The following is a 16,444-nucleotide window of genomic DNA, read 5'->3' as shown; positions in this document are numbered from 1 at the left end:
CTTCCCTGTCTCCAAGATGATGCTTTCCTATCCCCAGGTCTCCCCCCACTCTGAGGCCTCAAGTCTCTCAAGGATTAGGCACATCTTCTCCCACTGAGGTCAGACCAGGTAGTTCTCTGCTATATATGTGTCAGAGGCCTCAAACCAGTTGGTGTATCCTGCCAGGTTGGTGGCTCAGTGGGTATCTCTAGGGGTCTAGGTTAGTTGAGACTGCTGGTCTTCCTATGGGTGACCCTCCTCTTCCACTTCTTCCATCCTTTCCCTAATTCAACTACAGGGGTCCCCAACTTCAGTCCTATGGTTGGGTATAAATATCTACATCTATCTCAGTCAGCTGCTTGTTGGGTCTCTCAAAGACCAGTCAATTTTCTTTCTTAGGTAAGGGGGAAAATGCCAACTGATGTCTCAGCTATTAAGAGCCATTGCTGCCCCTGCAGAGAATCTGGTTCCATTGCCAGCACCTACATGGTAGCGCATAACTGTCTGTAACTCCCATACCAGAGGATTCAGTGGCCTGCTGTCCTCCTTGGGCACCAGGCACAAACATGGTTTATAGATATATATTCAACAAACACTTACACCCATGAAAAAAATTCAGGAATGGAAAAATCTGTTGTAAAAAGACTGACAGGCTAGACTTATACATATAAAACCACCTGGTTTTGGCTGTCTGGTTTTGAACAGAGACATGTGCTAGCAAGATACACCTCGACCTTGGACATGGTAAGGCCTACCAAGTGACTGGAAGGGATCACGTGGTGCATCTGCATTCTTTTATGGGTGCTTTAAGAATTTTCTTTAGAAACACATGAAGCACACTGAATGTAATGATGACCATAAGGAAAACCTTTTTATGCCCCCCTCCCAAAATACAAAGATGAAGTCTTTCTGTGAGGAAGTTTTGAATTACTTCTTCTTTTAGCTTTTCTGTATTTCCACAGTCATGGTGATATTTTTAATTATAGTAAAAAAAAATCTATGTTGTTGGCGGCCAGCGTCAACGTTAAAAAAAGGGTTACCTGGAATATGGAGTTAGAAGGAAAGGCAACGGTAGGAGAGAGTTTTCTGAAATAAGGAGTCGAGAGAAAATAGGGTGGCCAAAATTATACCTGTCCACATGGAAGGTTTTATAAAAATTAGACGGGAGTCGTGATCGCTCAGCCACTCTGACCTTTAATAATTCTTTGTTACAAGCCAACAGAATAGGTGAGACAAAACCCATCCCACAAGTTCATCAGCATGCCAGCCCAATCAGTGACTTCTTTTGGGCTCTGTAGAAGTGGGACTTCCGATGTAACTGGAACCAGGAGCGAGGCATGACAAATAGCAGGAGGTGGGCAGAGAGGTGTGGTTATGAGAGACAGGCCTCAAGCCAGGAGGGTTACACTATGTGACCTTTAGGAAATTGCTGCAAACATACAAAATGTGAAGTTACTTATTACTTTTAAGGCAACTGGATAATGCTTATGGAATAATCAGACCTGGTTGCATTTGAATGTGGGCTTTAAGACCCAGCGAGGCATCTCCCCTACATTCCTTATTGCTGACTGAATGGTGGGCCAGCCTCACAATTATTTATACCTTTGAAGATTTAGAAGTTACTGTGAAATCAGAAAATCAGGCCAAAATATAAATTAGTCACATTCTTTTCTGATTTGTTCAATGATGCTATTGAATTATAACAGTACTATTAACCTTTGCATTCAGACTTATGTTAGCTGTTATCATAGTCTCTACATTGAACATTGCTCCATTGATGGTGTAATACCATCACACATTGAGTATCAAAAGAGGGCTCAAGGCACTCTGAACTAAAACTATTCATAATTACCAGCTTTGCTCTTTCTCAGTCATCATAAGTATCTCTTTACTGTAACCATCTTAAAGAATAATTTGCTCAAAAGCGATAAAGCCTTAAAGTCACAGTCCCCTCACATTCGTTTAGCTCCACCTGTCATTTCAAGTGTCTTGGGTCAAAAGTAGATGTTGACTGTGGGTGGCTTCTGGGGACGCAGTGATCATAGTGAAAGGACTGCGGCAGTGTGGTAATCTCAGCCTGTGGTGGTCATTTTACCTTCCCATTGCCTGTCCTCCTACTTATTGCCCATCACTGCTGGATGCACCTCCAACCTCGCGTTTGTGATGTTTTCTTCTGTTGTCTGCAATATTTAGAAATACTATCTGGAACAAAGCTCATCAAGCCTGCAGCTTTGAATAAACCATCCCCTCACCATGAAGGTAGCCGAACTACACCTAAGAGGCCTGAAGACCCCTCAGATGATTCCTTTGTTCAGTTACAGACTGTAGGTATTGAAGTTCATCTTAATATTTAGAATTTTATATCTTAAAATTATTTTAAAACTAGGATATAAAGTATGTGTTAATTGCACACTATATATAAGAAAATATCACAATTGAAGTTGATTAATATACACAAAATATGAAATTTCTTTTCTGTATTCACATTGCTCTTACTATTTCTTTGTAGTGGAATATTATGAACCATGTCATTTCCAGTCTTTTATTTTTCTGTTTGTGTTCAAGTCTTAAAGATACACCTAGTATAATGAAGCAATGCTTCTTTTTTGAAAGGAGCCTTCAGGATCCTACAGTGGAAACAGAGAAAAAGAATTACTAATGTTGAAAAGAGCTCAGGATGCAGAGGAAAAATGGAGGGGTGCACAAGTGCTGATCGAGCAAATTAAAATGACATTCTCTGAAAAGGAGAAGGAGCTGGAGAACGCAATGGAAAACTTAAAGAGGCAACAGGAGAGAGAGCTCTTCAAACTGAACCAAGAGAATTACATTCTTCAGGCCAAGGTAACAAACACACCATTCTCTTCTGCTTTTCCTTTTTATATATTTAAAAACAAACAAACAAAAAACAAACAAACCCATGCTTCTTCCTAAATTCCTTGTCATCCTTGGTGCCTGGAGCTGTTGACAATGTATTTGCCACATAAAATGCAGACTTCGTTCTTGGTTCTCTCTTTACAAAAGAGTGAACTGGAAAGAGGAAAAGGAAAACTGGCTCATTTGGACGATTTTACTGTGTCAGCTGTCCTTTTAAAAACACATCAAGGAGTTCATTATGACCTTCAGGGAAGTGAGAGTTTTAGCAAGAACAGAATGAGCCATGTGTCACCTTGTTTCTGAGTCTCTTCTCCCCAGAAAATCCCTATGCTGACTTGACCATGGTCACAGCACTTGTCAATATGGTCACCCCGGGAGATGCTTTGGGTCTGAGAACCCCTTTATCTTCCTCACTTCATTTTCCTCTGCAAATAAAACAATTCCTCCATTTCCTTAAAGTTAAGTAGCTTTGAAGAAACAAGCAGAAAACAGAGGTGGCTACAATTTGGAGAAACATCTGACCCCGTCACTGGAGAGAGGCTGAAACAAATTCAGAAAGAGATACAAGAACAAGAGACGCTTCTTCAAGGCTACCAACAGGTGTGGTAACAATTATAAAAGTACGGCATATCAAAATACTGCGGTGGTCATGTAGCATTCACATATAAGTAAGGCAATAATTTGACTAGTGGCTTCCCCCTAACACACCTTTTCTCCACCCCCTCTTCCCTCCCACGCTCCCTCCTGTGCCCTGGACTCACTCACAGTCCAGGAGGTCCTCAAGACAGACATGCATGCACTGTCTTGCCAGTTGTCGTGTATGTTTCTTATTAGCCAGATTAAAGTACCTAAGAGCATCAACTCTGATTTAAATAAAAACCTAGTTTTTAATACTAACCTTAATGACTGCTGTGAAAGCATGTGCAGTCCTCTCACCCTTCAGTCTCTATGAGGACCCTTTCTGTCCTGTTTCTCCTCTCTTGTTCTCCATCTCATTACACTTTCTTTTACAGCTATAATCTGAGTTCTGAGCTCTTCTTCATCTCTAGATTGGGAGATTCTCTTCTTTTTTTTTTTTTTTTTTTTTTTTTTTTTTTTTTGGTTTTTCGAGACAGGGTTTCTCTGTGTAGCCTTGGCTGTCCTGGAACTCACTCTGTAGACCAGGCTGGCCTCGAACTCAGAAATCCACCTGCCTCTGCCTCCAAGTGCTGGGATTAAAGGCGTGTACCACCACCACCCGGCGTGGGAGAAAGCATTCTCACACCAGTTGCTCTGAGTGTCTTGCCAGCACATGCTGCCCTCAGTGAGATCCATTCAGATTCTTCATCCCCTGTCTCATTTTGCCATACAGAGAGGGATATTTAAGATTTCACAGACCCATAAGTATGTCTGCTGTGGTCTCAGAAAACATACTTAAGCTCTATGTGCCATCTGCCACGCACTGGTCCCCATATGCTGAGGTAATCCAGAAGTTTTGCTACCACCTCAAAAGCTCTGAGTTTTCAGCATATTCTCAGTGTAAAGTGAGGTCAGTAAATCTAATCATAGATTCATCTGTTCCATACCTAATTGCCTCACTGTTAGAAACCCCATTGGCCCAAACTAGAATTGAGTCTATAGTCTCACTGGGCTTTCTCATCCTTAGCTCAGCAGAGGTAATAGGATGTGTTGACTCCATCTCCATTCTCCTTTATACATTTACACTGAGAAAGTTCAGTTTATTACACTCCTTAGCCATTAGACCCTTCAGTTTAAGGGAATTTTGTCAGTTTTTTTCAAGTTAACATTTTTAGCATTTCAGAAAGAGTTGTGTCTAGATAAGTTGCCTTCTAAGATAATAATGTATGAAAAATATTTTAAATTTATAAAATTAAAAACAGGAAATCTTAAAGACCACTTAAGTGATTTTTCTATTAACATTCCATTTTATGTTATACTGCAATTTTTAACTAAAATCCATTTTTCTGTTTTTAAAAAGGAAAATGAAAGGTTGTATAATCAAGTAAAAGATCTTCAGGAACAAAATAAGAAAAATGAAGAGCGCATGTTTAAAGAAAATCAGAATTTATTTAGTGAGTTGGCCTCTTTAAAGTAAGTTCTTTTCAAATTTTTACCTTTACATGTACTAAACTGTTTCTAAGCATGTATATTAATAATGTGGACTTTTCTTGAAAATGGTACTTTTGGCTGGGCAATGGTAGCACCAGCACTTGGGAGGCAGAGGCAGGCGGATTTCTGAGTTCGAGGCCAGCCTGGTCTACAGAATGAGTTCTAGGACAGCCAGGGCTACACAGAGAAACCCTGTCTCAAAAAAAAAAAAGGAAAGAAAGAAAGAAAATGGTACTTTTGCATCTCTTTTTTTTTAAATTTGTACACTGACTTCCAGTTTCATAACTCATATATTATATATTGAGATGATATTTTTTCTTTTACTAATTGATAGCTGGTATATCCACATGTGAGTTTGACATTGCTTTTAAGAAACTGAAAATAGAGCATTTGTCTTTGTCCATTGATGAGCCTAAAATGCTCACTTATTCCCCAAGCAATGATTTGACTAATAATACAAAAATAAAAAATAAGAACCACAGTATCGCCTTGGCCTTAGGTGATGTAGGAACAGAATAACCATAGGGTAATTATGGGAAGAGAAAAGGAAACAATAATTATAGAAAAATAGAACAAGAAGAGGAAGGAGGAGAGGATGTGAAGGGTATGATCTCATGGAGCCTGGCTTCACTCTGCTGCCACCAGGGAGCTCTACAGCGTAGAGCGCTGCTTCACAGCTTCTGCATAGCTGAGCAAGGGAATAGCCCCAGCCCTGGCTGGCATGTACCTGGGAAGGAACTTGGAGTGTCTTTCAGGTCGGTGGCTGTTATTTGGCTGAGGTCATTTGTAGAGAGAAAGAACAAAAAACAAAACAAACAAAAACCCAACAAAACCACCAGTGAGTTGTTTCTGTCCAACCCTCAGCATGGCACAGAGAGTAATCAGAGCCTGCTTACTAATCTGCCGGGTGCTGGAGGGACAAATGCTGAGCCTACAAACATGGACAAGCTAGGCTGTTGCCTTCTACTAGGAAATGACCCTTTACTGCCTCATTTCACATAAATGCCCATTACTCAGGATGTTACCAGAAGATTCGCTGACCATGAATGTTAATGAATGCTAATCATATTTATTAACATTCTCCCTCTTTTGGATGGCTTATAACATGAAAAGTGTAGCCACTAGAGAATGCAGCATATACTGTCCTTTCATGTAAAATAAAAGTACACACCCTACAGTAGACAGAATGACAGATATATAGATTGGTAAGCAGAGGGTGTGTGGCTGTGTGTTTTATTGTCCCTTTCTCCCAGTCAGTGTGGCCCCAAAGCAGGTGTGCTAATTTGATTCTTGAAAATACTTACATCTTCTTTCCAGATGTTCCTCATAAGGATTTCTGCAAAGATCCAACCTGAACTGGAGCTATACCTCAGTTAGCAAAGTCCTGGTTCAGTCCCCACTGCACATGCAGTGGGCCTGATGACACACACCTGTAATCACAGCTCTCTGGAGGTCCTCCTCAGCCATACAGCAATCAGAGAGCAGCTCGAACTACGTGTGACTGAGTTAGATACTAGATAAGGAAATATCATTATCTCCTGGCTTCTGGAAAGTGCTCCAGAATCCCAAACCGAATGAACTTCCATGGTAAAATAGTCTATCAGATGATTTATTTAGAACATCAATGCTGTATTATATAGAGTTCTTGAGAAAGTATCTGAGGTCCGACTGTGTTTCAGTTTTATTTGTTTCCGTGTACAACCTTGGGGTTTGTGTTTGTCAGAAGATAGGGGTAGCAGCAGTGAGGCCAGGAGGGCACAGAAAGCTCTAGAAAATCAGCACTCAGTTTTCTGAGACACTTCCATTCTCTGAGAAATAGGAGCAATGATTTTAAATTTCAATTAAACCAAAATCTTAGGATTTTTGTTCTTCTAAAGTGAAAAGTATAAGCATTTACTCCAGCACCTTCTCATTGACATGTCTAGTGATCTTATGATTTGAGTTCACTGCACCTTCTTGTTGGCGTGTCTAGTGATCTTATGATTCGAGCTCATTGGCAATAGTTTGTATTAAAAGGGGTACCTTGGTTTCTTTTTTAATCAGAGAACAGATGCACAAAAATCATTCTCTGTCTCAAGCAGTTGAAAATACAGAACCCACCAAAAACCAGAGTTTTACAGACCTCCTAGCAGAATTACGGGCAGCACAGGTAAGTCGTATAAGGATTTTAACTATTGAGATTAGTAAAGTTATCTAGAAATTTCAGAATGCATAAAAAACTAATATGTAAATAAAATTTATTTGAAAATTAAAGAGTATCTAAGATTAGCATTAGGTATTCATGTGACTTTAATACACAGAAAACCTTGGAAACTGGTTTAAATGGTTCCTGCTCTATAGTACAATCTCTCCTCAGGCATTTATCATACATAGTCACATCAGAGGCACTGCATTTGGGGCACACATATACTTCATTTCAAATAAATTCCCAGGGCTGAAAAGCTGACCTAGCTGTTGGTAAGGAGCATGTACTACTTTTGTGCCCACACACGCACAGGCAAACACACTCATGTTTACACAATTAAAAGTAATAAAATTTTTTTAAAAACTAAGTGTAATACATATACTGTATGCTAACATAGGAAAACACTATGGAGGTAACTGCTAGCTTTTAATGTTAGTAACTTTTTACCTATCTGCCAAGGTGCTCAGAGCACATCTAGATGGCAGACGGTGTATTACAAATACTTGTATCCTAGTTACCCAGGGTAAAGGTGGGGACTCATGTGTCAGTTGGTGGTCTCAGTTCTTAAACAACAGAATCTAATCATAAAGTCCTTTCCTATACCTGTATCTTGAAGGACACTGCCTATGTTCTCTTCAAGCAGTTTCAGTGTTTCTCATTTTCTCAGTTTCAGGGTTTCTCATTGAGGTTTTAGATCCATTTGAACCTAAGTTTTCACAGGGCAGTAGATAGGGGTCTATTTTCATTCTTCTACATATGAACATCCAGTTTTCCCAGTACCATTTATTGAAAAGGCTTTTGTTAGTGTGTGTTTTGACATCTTTGCCAACTACTAGAAGGCCCTAGTTGTCTATATCCACATTTGGATTTTGTATTTGGAGCCACTGGTCTACTTGCCTGCCTTAGTGCCGGCAATGTTCTGTTTCCATCACCATAGCTCTGTGTAATTTGGGATGGTATTCCCTTCCTCATTGCTGTGTTTGCACAGAATTGCTTTTGCTGTCTGGGATCTTTTGTGGTTCCATATGTTTTTTATGACTTTTTTTTCTATTGTCATAAAGATTGAGATGGAGATTTTGAGTGGGACCACATTGCATCTGTAAGTGGCTTTGGTAAAATGGCCATTTTCAAAATATTAATTCTACTAACCCATGAGTGTGTCTTCCCATTTTCTAGTGTCTATTTCTTTTCTTAGAAGTTTAAGGTTTTCGTTGTGTTCCCAGTGACTCACCACGGAGGGAAAGTCATATTTTCTGGGCAGAACCCCCTCACACCTTGCCTTACATACCTTGCTGACATACAGTGGTCTCTGTCCCTGCATCTAGGCATTCTAGGATGTTCCTAGAGTGGCCTTCCATCTAACCACTGAGTGAGGCTGAAGTCAGTCATACTTCAAATTCTGAAATAATTGTAGTGAAGTAGGCACCACTAGACAGCATGTCTAAGTCAAACAAAAGGTGCAGAAAGATACAGGGATGCTGAAGCTCAGAACCCCACTGAAGAGATATCCATGGATCACAGAGATCACACATTGTTTAATGAAATGAGTCTAAGATATATATAAAATCCCAAATTACATGATGTTTTATGAATACATTTGTTTTATTTTGTGAGACTTAACTTTAAATCATAAGATAGTATAATAGAGCATTTGTGAGAATTTATAGTTTTATTACTGATTACAAGACTTCAGAAATTTTAGGTTCTCTGTGTGTGTGTGTGTGTGTGTGTAGAGAGAGAGAGAGAGAGAGAGAGAGAGAAAAAGAGAGAGAGAGTTGTAAATGTTAATTTTAATATAAATGTATGTACTAAATTAATATGGCAGCTGTTTTTCTTTATCCTAGCTAGTTCCGCAATAATGACACAGAGACCAAGATTTACTTTCAAGCTTCACCTCAATGCCTGGGCAGTCACTTGACCTACCTTAATCCCCTAAGCTAATGTGGCTAGCTCCCATCCAGAATCCCCTCAATACCTGCAGTTAGAGCCTTCCATACTTCAGCTGAGCTCCTATGAACTCCTTTTGTTCCTCCTTGTGGCTTAATATGTGTCTCTCTTCCTCTCTCTCTCTCTCTCTCTCTCTCTCTCTCTCTCTCTCTCTCTCTCTCTCTTTCCTCTGGCTGGCAGAAGTTCTGCCCTATTCTATCTTCTGCCCAGCCATTTGGTAATTACCTTTTATTGACAAGGCAAAGAATAAATCACAACAATTGTTTACACAAACTTGAGATAGGAGATTTTAACATAAACATTACCATGCCCTGTCTATAGTGAAAGAAGAGATGAGGACAAAGAAATTAGCATTTGAATAACACAGGGATAACCTTTACACAGTGCACAAAAATATTAAACCTACAAAAAGCCTTATACTATAAGTAGTGGGAAGAGTCAGTACACAGATGAGTGCCGTATAAAACAGAGGTGCAGATCTGTGTGGGTGTAGAAGGGGTTACTAGGAATCCCTTCCTTGCTATGAACTGAACTCTAGGATTAAAGTTGTATGCCACCATGCCTGGCTGATTTTGATAACTCTTATATCATAATTACATAAAAGGGTTGATCATTACAATAAAGGTTAAGGGGCTAAAGAGATGGTCCAGTTGGTTGAGACCACTTTCTACTCTCAGAAGGTCATAAATTTTGTAAACCAGAGGAGTGGACATAGCCCAAGTATTGACAGAAGTGTGGAGTATAAGGTATTTGGGGATTTCTTTCGTTTTTTAGATTATTCATATGTGTATGAGTGTTTTGTCTGCATGTGTGTCTATGTACCACACACCTGCCTGGTGCCTATGGAAGCTAGAAGGCATCGGATCCCCTGGAACTGGAGTTATAGATGGTTGTAAACTGCCATGTGAGTACTGGGAGTCAAACCCGGGTCCTCTGGAAGAGCAGCCAGTACTCTCAACCACTAAGCCATCTCTTCAGCCCCTTAACCTTTATTTTCACGTCCAACCCCTTTACGTAATTATGGTACAGAGTTATCAAAATAAGCCAGGCATGGTGACACAGAACTTTAATCCCAGCACCTGGGAGGCATAGGTAAGTGGATGTCTGTGAGTTGGAGTCCAACTTGTTCTACCTAGCGAGTTCTAGGCCAGCCAGGCTTACATAGTGAGAACCTGTCTTTAAAATGATAATTATCATCAAAAAGTAAAAGTAAAATTGTGCTTTTAGGTGAATAGGTAATAGGTCAAGTAGCAAGTGCTGAGAAGGAAATACAATTGTGCTTTGAGGTGAAGGAAAGCTTACTTTCATAGAAAGTGGCCAGGCAAGCTCTTCCTGGCTCTTCCTTTGAGCAGTCATGACATGAAGGGACAGGCTACCTGGCAGAAGGATAAGAAGTGCAGACCATTGAGGTAGGAGTGCTCACTGGGTAGGGGTTATTCAGAGAACAGCAAACAGGCATCCATGGCAAGAGGGAACAGGAGATTTCTAGTAGTCAGCCATAGTCACGGCTGAGTTGTGTAACTCTGAAAGTCATGGTTAAAAATGTGTGGCTGAGAGAACTACCAGCGGGTTCAGCTTGAGGAGTGCGACCAGTCCTGATAGCCTGTCAGGACTGAGAGGGAGAGCAGTGCTTACTTAGATGTAAGGTTCTTGTAGCAGTCCAGGTGAGGGCTCACTGACCGTCAGTGTGCTTTGAACAAAGAACACATGAGGATAGTAGAGTGGTGTCTCCCAGTGGAATGCAGGGAAGAGTAGACCCAACACTACAGACTGTGGGAAGTTACTGATGGTCCAGGGGTAGAGTACCCTCTGTCCCTTTTAGATTAAAATATGATCTGAAATATAGGAAATATTCATGGCAGTATTTTTGATGGGTTGAGTCAAGGAACAAATATCCCATGATTTATTTATTCATTTGAAAGTAACCTACTTTTGTATTTCTTCAACTATCAAGAAAGAAAAAAACCACCTAATGGAAGATATTAAAAGACTAAAGCAAGACAAACAAGCTCTGGAAGTAGACTTGGAAAAAGTGAAGAGAGAGAGGGACCAAGCCAAAGACCAAATCGCCTATGCCACAGGTGAGCAGGACCAAAACTTTCTCTGTTTTCTGGTTGTTTTAAGCATGAGTACAAATAATAGAAACTGAATGGTATCATTAAAATACTTACCCTGAAAGTAACTTGTAGTCTTTGAAACATTTTTAAACTTAATATGATATAAACTTCTTATTTTTAACAAAAACAATTGCACCATCAAGGGAGAATCATACATTAATTGAATGTATAGCTTTGTTTTGAATTGTTTAGAGGCCTGTGGTCTTAGCCTGACTGAGAACTTCCTGACGGCAAGGCTAAAACGTGCTCTGAAGTATTTGCCACATGAACGGACAACACTGCAGTATTTTCTAGGAAGTGAAAGGACACGTGGTATAGCACCCACCAGGAAAACTGCCAGGAGAAAGATAAGAATGAACAGAATTTAATGGGGCCAGGGACGGGTCGTGCAAACACTAAGAGTTTGAGAGAAGAATGGCTTTGGAGCCCACCCTGACAGTGAGATTTGGAAGTAAAGGAACAGAGAGGGCTCAGTGTACCTTTAGCACGTGGTGATGGGGCAGCAGAGCACAGGCTGGAAAGGTCAGGAGGGCTTCACACCAGTCAGTCTTCTATCTGCAGTACCTTCAGCTTCAGTGTGAAAGCTATACAAAGAACCGTTCTTAAGTGCTTATGAGAATATGATGTTCTTTCTAATCTCTAAAGCAGAAGAGAAAAGCTATTTTCAAGAATTAATTTTGAAAGTTCAAAAACCTTTTTCATATAAGTTTGTGCTAGCTATGATAATACACTTTTATTTGTGACTATAGATATTCCTTATTATTCCTGGAATCTATTCATTTTCCCCTGAAAACAACTTGATTTTCATAAGTCAGTGGAAAACAATCACACATTTCGAGATAGCCATCCTTGCTATGAACTGGGTTTGGATTATTTTATTAACACAATCTCTTGGCTCCATTACTAAAAGACTCAACTAGACACTGATCTATACATCATTTATTTTTGCCTTTTGTTTCTTCATAATGCTTTCACTCAATAGACATTTTTATTTATAAGTACAATTTTGTTATTGCCATATTTTGAAAAATTACTATCAGGTTATTGAGCCATTTTATCATGTAGGTGAAAAATTATATGAAATAAAGATTTTAGAAGAAACACATAAACAAGAAGTGAGTCGTCTACAAAAGCGGTTACAGTGGTACGCGGAAAATCAGGAGCTTCTGGATAAAGACGCAGCTCGTCTCAGAGAGGCCACTGAGGAAGCCGAGAAGCTGAGGTTAGAGGTGCGTTGGCACAGGAGCCAACTTGCTGTGGTGTCACTCGTGGACCTTCCTGTCATGGCTCCCTCATTGCCCTGTGCTTGTGTCCTGTACTAGAGATGAATCCAGGGCAGTGCACTTGCTCTGCCATTGTGCTGTCTCCTCGGCTCCAACCCTGGTTCTCTAGGTCTGGATTTATAGCTAGTTTGGGTTTTGGCTTGACTTTAGATGACTTGTCTTTTTAGGTAAACTGTAGAAATATAGTAGTCTGACCCACAGGGGCCTGCTGAGCACCTCCTCTGTGCTGCTCGCTCAGCGAGCTGACTCCCCTAGCACACAGCATCTCTAGACTCAGGCCACTTGCTGCCTTGTCCTTGAGTTTTCACTTGCCTCACTAACTCTCCTCCTCCATCAAAACTCAGCTCAAGTTTCTACTCTGAGAACTTCCTCCCACACCCCTACCCTGCTCTGGCTTTCTGTAAGTAGTTGTTGGTTGCTAGCACTAGCTAGCGCTCAGCTCTCTGGCAGGTGAATGTCTTGTAGGTTTACTTGGTTAGCTTATCAGCCATCCGTTTGTACAAGTGCACAGACCCAGCTTCTCTTGTTTGCCCACATTTCCTACAGCCAGTGCTGCACCTCAGAGACACTCGGAAAAGGGATAGTTCAGTCAGGGTCTGTTATGAGTTAATTAGTGAGTTAATATTATACCCCTCCTCTGCACACACTTGGTGCTTCCTGGTTGTTATAAATATACTTCTTACCTTCTCACATTCTTCCTTTGTGGACAGATTGAAAAACTGAAAACTGAGTCTGGGAGCCCAGCTACTCAGCAGAGGTTACGCTCAAAGGAAAGAGCTCTTGATGCCAAAAGAATTCAGGATCTGGAGCGGCAGGTAAGTGTTAAAAATGTTTAAAAAATTACTGAAGCACTTTTAATATATACGGTTCATTGTTTCAGGATTTCCCACAAGACATAATTTATGAAATCCTTAAAGTGCATCGCATAGCCCAGGGCTTAACCTGCAGAATGTTAGACTGAGTTTCTCAGTAGGAAGATGGGAACCTATTGATGACAACCTTCTGCCTTCCAGCTCTAGTCAACTTCTAGAAAGAAGGAAGCAGAAATTGGAAGCATTGGGTAGTAAGGTTATTTCCTGCTATTTGGAAGGCTGAAGCATTAAGATCACTTGAACCCAGGAATTTAGGACAAGCTCAGGCAACATAGCAAAATCCTTTCCCTCTCTCTCTCTCTCTCTCTCTCTCTCTCTCTCTCTCTCTCTCTCTCTCTCTCTCTCTCTCTCTCCCCCTCCTTCTCTCTCTCTCTCTCCCTCTCTCTCTCTGTTTAGTTTTTTAGGTTTTTTTGTTTGTTTTCGAGACAGGGTTTCTCTGTGTAGCCCTGGCTGGCCTCGAACTCAGAAATTCACCTGCCTCTACCTCCCAGTGCTGGGATTAAAGGCATGTGCCACCACTGCCCGGCTCTTTCTCTCTTTAAGAAGAGAATTAGTCCATATCCTGAACTCCCCTACCCCACCCCACCCCACCCCAAAAAAATAGGTGGGAAGGGAGTACAAGAAGATTTTAGAATTGGGAATGTTGCTAACATAGGTAATATTACAAAGACAACACTGCACCAAGAACATCCAGGTCCCAGTCTCCTGGCCCTCAGCCTGAGACTTGCTCCTGCTGGGCATCACAAGTATTCATTTTCATGGTCTGTATAGCAGGTCTATTAACATTCCTTCTGTGAAGCTTCTTAAAAGGAAGAATTTTGTTATTGAAGTAGTTTCGGAGGAATACAGTCAATTTTCCTTCTATTTTTAAAGCATTGTATATGGCATTTATATTTATAGCTAAATATTAAAGTACAACTTCCCAGCCTTTGATGAGAGAATAGGACTTGTATAATCTCCTGATTCTTAAACAGACAGCTATTATTTCATCACAGATCTGAGACTGTGAGGTCATCACAGAGACAAGTGGTTTTATGAGGAGGAAAACTAAGTAAAAATTCAACGTTGTTACTTTCGCAGGACCTTTCTGGTATTAAGAGGTATGACTTAGTAATTTGGCTGCAGGGCAGATAACAGTCTATGATAACAGTGGCTTGAAGAGTGAGAGATACTCTGTAGTGAGTGTAGTGCAGAATTGTACTCAGTGTCTTCTTTAAGAGAGGGCATGTCAACCTGGACTTGTGAGAGTAAAGAAATGGGATGCTTACCATGTGGGTAAGACTTCAGATGGTGGGCTGGGGAGAGGGTTCACTCACCAAAGTGCTTGCCGTGAGAGTGTGAAGCCAAGTTCAGTCCTTAGGACCTCCAGGCAGTGTCGGGCATGGTAGTAAGAGGTCATTTTAGGGAAGGAGAGATGACTCTGTGGTTCAGAGTCTAGGTTCAATTCCCAGCACCCATGTGGTAGCTCACAACAGTCTATAACTCTAGTCCCAGAGGATACAGTTCATTCTTCTGACCCATGTGAGCCCCTGCATGCACATGGTACTCAGAGAAAACACTCACACATGTCCTTGGCAGGGAAGGCCTGATGTCCTAGACAGGCAAGTGCTTAGGAAGCTCTGTGTCTGTGACAGTGCGCTGCCTTCTCTCTGGAGATCTGTGTTTTCAGCCAATACATATTAGGAGTGCTGTCACACAAAGGGGCCAGTGGGAAGAACAAGAGCTCTGTAATCCAGATTAATGGGGATCACATTCTAACCAGGCATGCCCTTAACCACAGTGCTATACTGTGTCTCAGATATGCATTATTGCATGTTAGTGGGCTAGGGAAATGTTTAAACAAAGACTGTTGGGTTTAATATGTAATTTATAGAATGATATGGCCATAGAATATTTTAAAGCAGGTACAGGCACTGGCACCTGTAATACCAAGCTGCAGTTACCAGTAGAGTCTGTGGTGTGCTTCAGGTGACTGAAATGATCACTGTGAATTGAGCAGGTCAGATATTAGAAGGTAATTTTTTGAAATGCCTGCATCCTGTGCCTTTAATTCAGCATAGAAATAAGCTGGAAACATTCTTAACATGACTGGTATAGCGTTATCTAAGCTTATTAAACTGCTTTACCTTTATGTCTATTTGTGAACTTACATATGTTCAACACACTTTCATAGGTTAAAGAAATGGAAGGGATTCTGAAGAGACGGTATCCCAACTCTCTACCTGCTTTGATACTGGCTGCCTCAGCAGCTGGTGATTCGGTAGATAGAAATACAGTGGAGTTTATGGAGAGAAGGATAAAAAAGCTAGAAGCTGATCTGGAGGGCAAAGATGAAGAAGCAAAGAAAAGCCTTCGCACCATGGAACAGCAGTTTCAGAAAATGAAGGTATGTGTGAGGTAGCAGAGGTGGAGCATGGGAGCAGGGAGGTCCCAGCCCTTACATTTGCAAAGTGCTCTGAGCATCCTTGCCCACCAGGGTGATGCCAAATAAAAGAAGTGTCTAGTTCATCGGGTCTTCTTGAGCTCCACCAGCAACTCCTTTCTATTCCAGACAGAATAGTCAAGCACGGGATACCTTTATGTACCCCTGTTGGTATTAAGAGTCAGAAGAAGATAAGTCAGAAAAAGTAGATTGAAACACCTCTGCTGTATGTTCAGAAGCAAAGGAGAGAAGACCCTGTTGTTCCTGACACATCTCCACTGAAGTTCATCTAGTCATGGGTGTGGTGAGGAGATAAGGCAGAGGTACCCACTGCCTAGGAACTTCTTACTTTCTGGATTTTCCATTCTTCTGTGGAACAAAAATGAATCAAAACCTAAATGCCAAAACAGAGCAAGGATGAACCAGGACGTGGCGTATCAGCTGTTCTTCTCCACTGTAGCCCAGCTTGACTTAGGCAGGTGCTGCTTTGTGAGAGTGGCTTCCCCTAGCTGTGTGAGCTTCAGTCTTTCATTCCTTTAGTGCTGCTTTGCAAGCCTGTTGCATCCAGTGTTGCATCTGACTAGTTCCTTCTTGTATTTTTTGTAAGCATTTACCCCAGCTCTATCAAGTTCCTCTTGCCCCAACTCATATCTTTG

The 16,444-nt window shown here is 41.0% G+C and overlaps 1 protein-coding gene and 1 long non-coding RNA gene across 6 annotated transcripts in view; one reads left to right on the top strand and one right to left on the bottom strand.

Moving 5' to 3' along the window:
- Cep162 (centrosomal protein 162) overlaps positions 1 to 16,444 on the top strand; it is a 64,926-nt gene that overhangs the window by 33,547 nt on the left and 14,935 nt on the right. For all 4 annotated transcript variants that reach the window (XM_031343493.1, XM_031343495.1, XM_031343494.1 and 1 more), the window contains 9 exons: positions 2,173 to 2,303; positions 2,593 to 2,820; positions 3,313 to 3,453; positions 4,832 to 4,944; positions 7,006 to 7,111; positions 11,049 to 11,175; positions 12,277 to 12,440; positions 13,205 to 13,309; positions 15,540 to 15,752. In XM_031343493.1, the coding sequence (XP_031199353.1) occupies positions 2,173 to 2,303; positions 2,593 to 2,820; positions 3,313 to 3,453; positions 4,832 to 4,944; positions 7,006 to 7,111; positions 11,049 to 11,175; positions 12,277 to 12,440; positions 13,205 to 13,309; positions 15,540 to 15,752 (1,328 nt within the window). The remainder of the gene's footprint in view (positions 1 to 2,172; positions 2,304 to 2,592; positions 2,821 to 3,312; positions 3,454 to 4,831; positions 4,945 to 7,005; positions 7,112 to 11,048; positions 11,176 to 12,276; positions 12,441 to 13,204; positions 13,310 to 15,539; positions 15,753 to 16,444) is intronic.
- Positions 1,148 to 14,399, bottom strand: LOC116072174. 2 transcript variants are annotated; one of them, XR_004111339.1, is made up of 5 exons: positions 14,048 to 14,399; positions 13,178 to 13,297; positions 11,691 to 11,850; positions 2,476 to 2,606; positions 1,148 to 1,408 (listed from the first exon to the last, which is right to left on the bottom strand). It is a non-coding gene; the product is annotated as an uncharacterized LOC116072174 (long non-coding RNA). The 2 variants fall into 2 exon arrangements; XR_004111338.1 differs by having other exon boundaries at positions 11,691 to 11,795.

This window comes from Mastomys coucha, unplaced genomic scaffold (assembly GCF_008632895.1).
Source record: "Mastomys coucha isolate ucsf_1 unplaced genomic scaffold, UCSF_Mcou_1 pScaffold23, whole genome shotgun sequence".
Lineage (NCBI taxonomy): Eukaryota > Metazoa > Chordata > Mammalia > Rodentia > Muridae > Mastomys > Mastomys coucha.
Note: the sequence above shows the minus strand (reverse complement) of the source record. Positions and strands in the feature narration are given on the sequence as shown.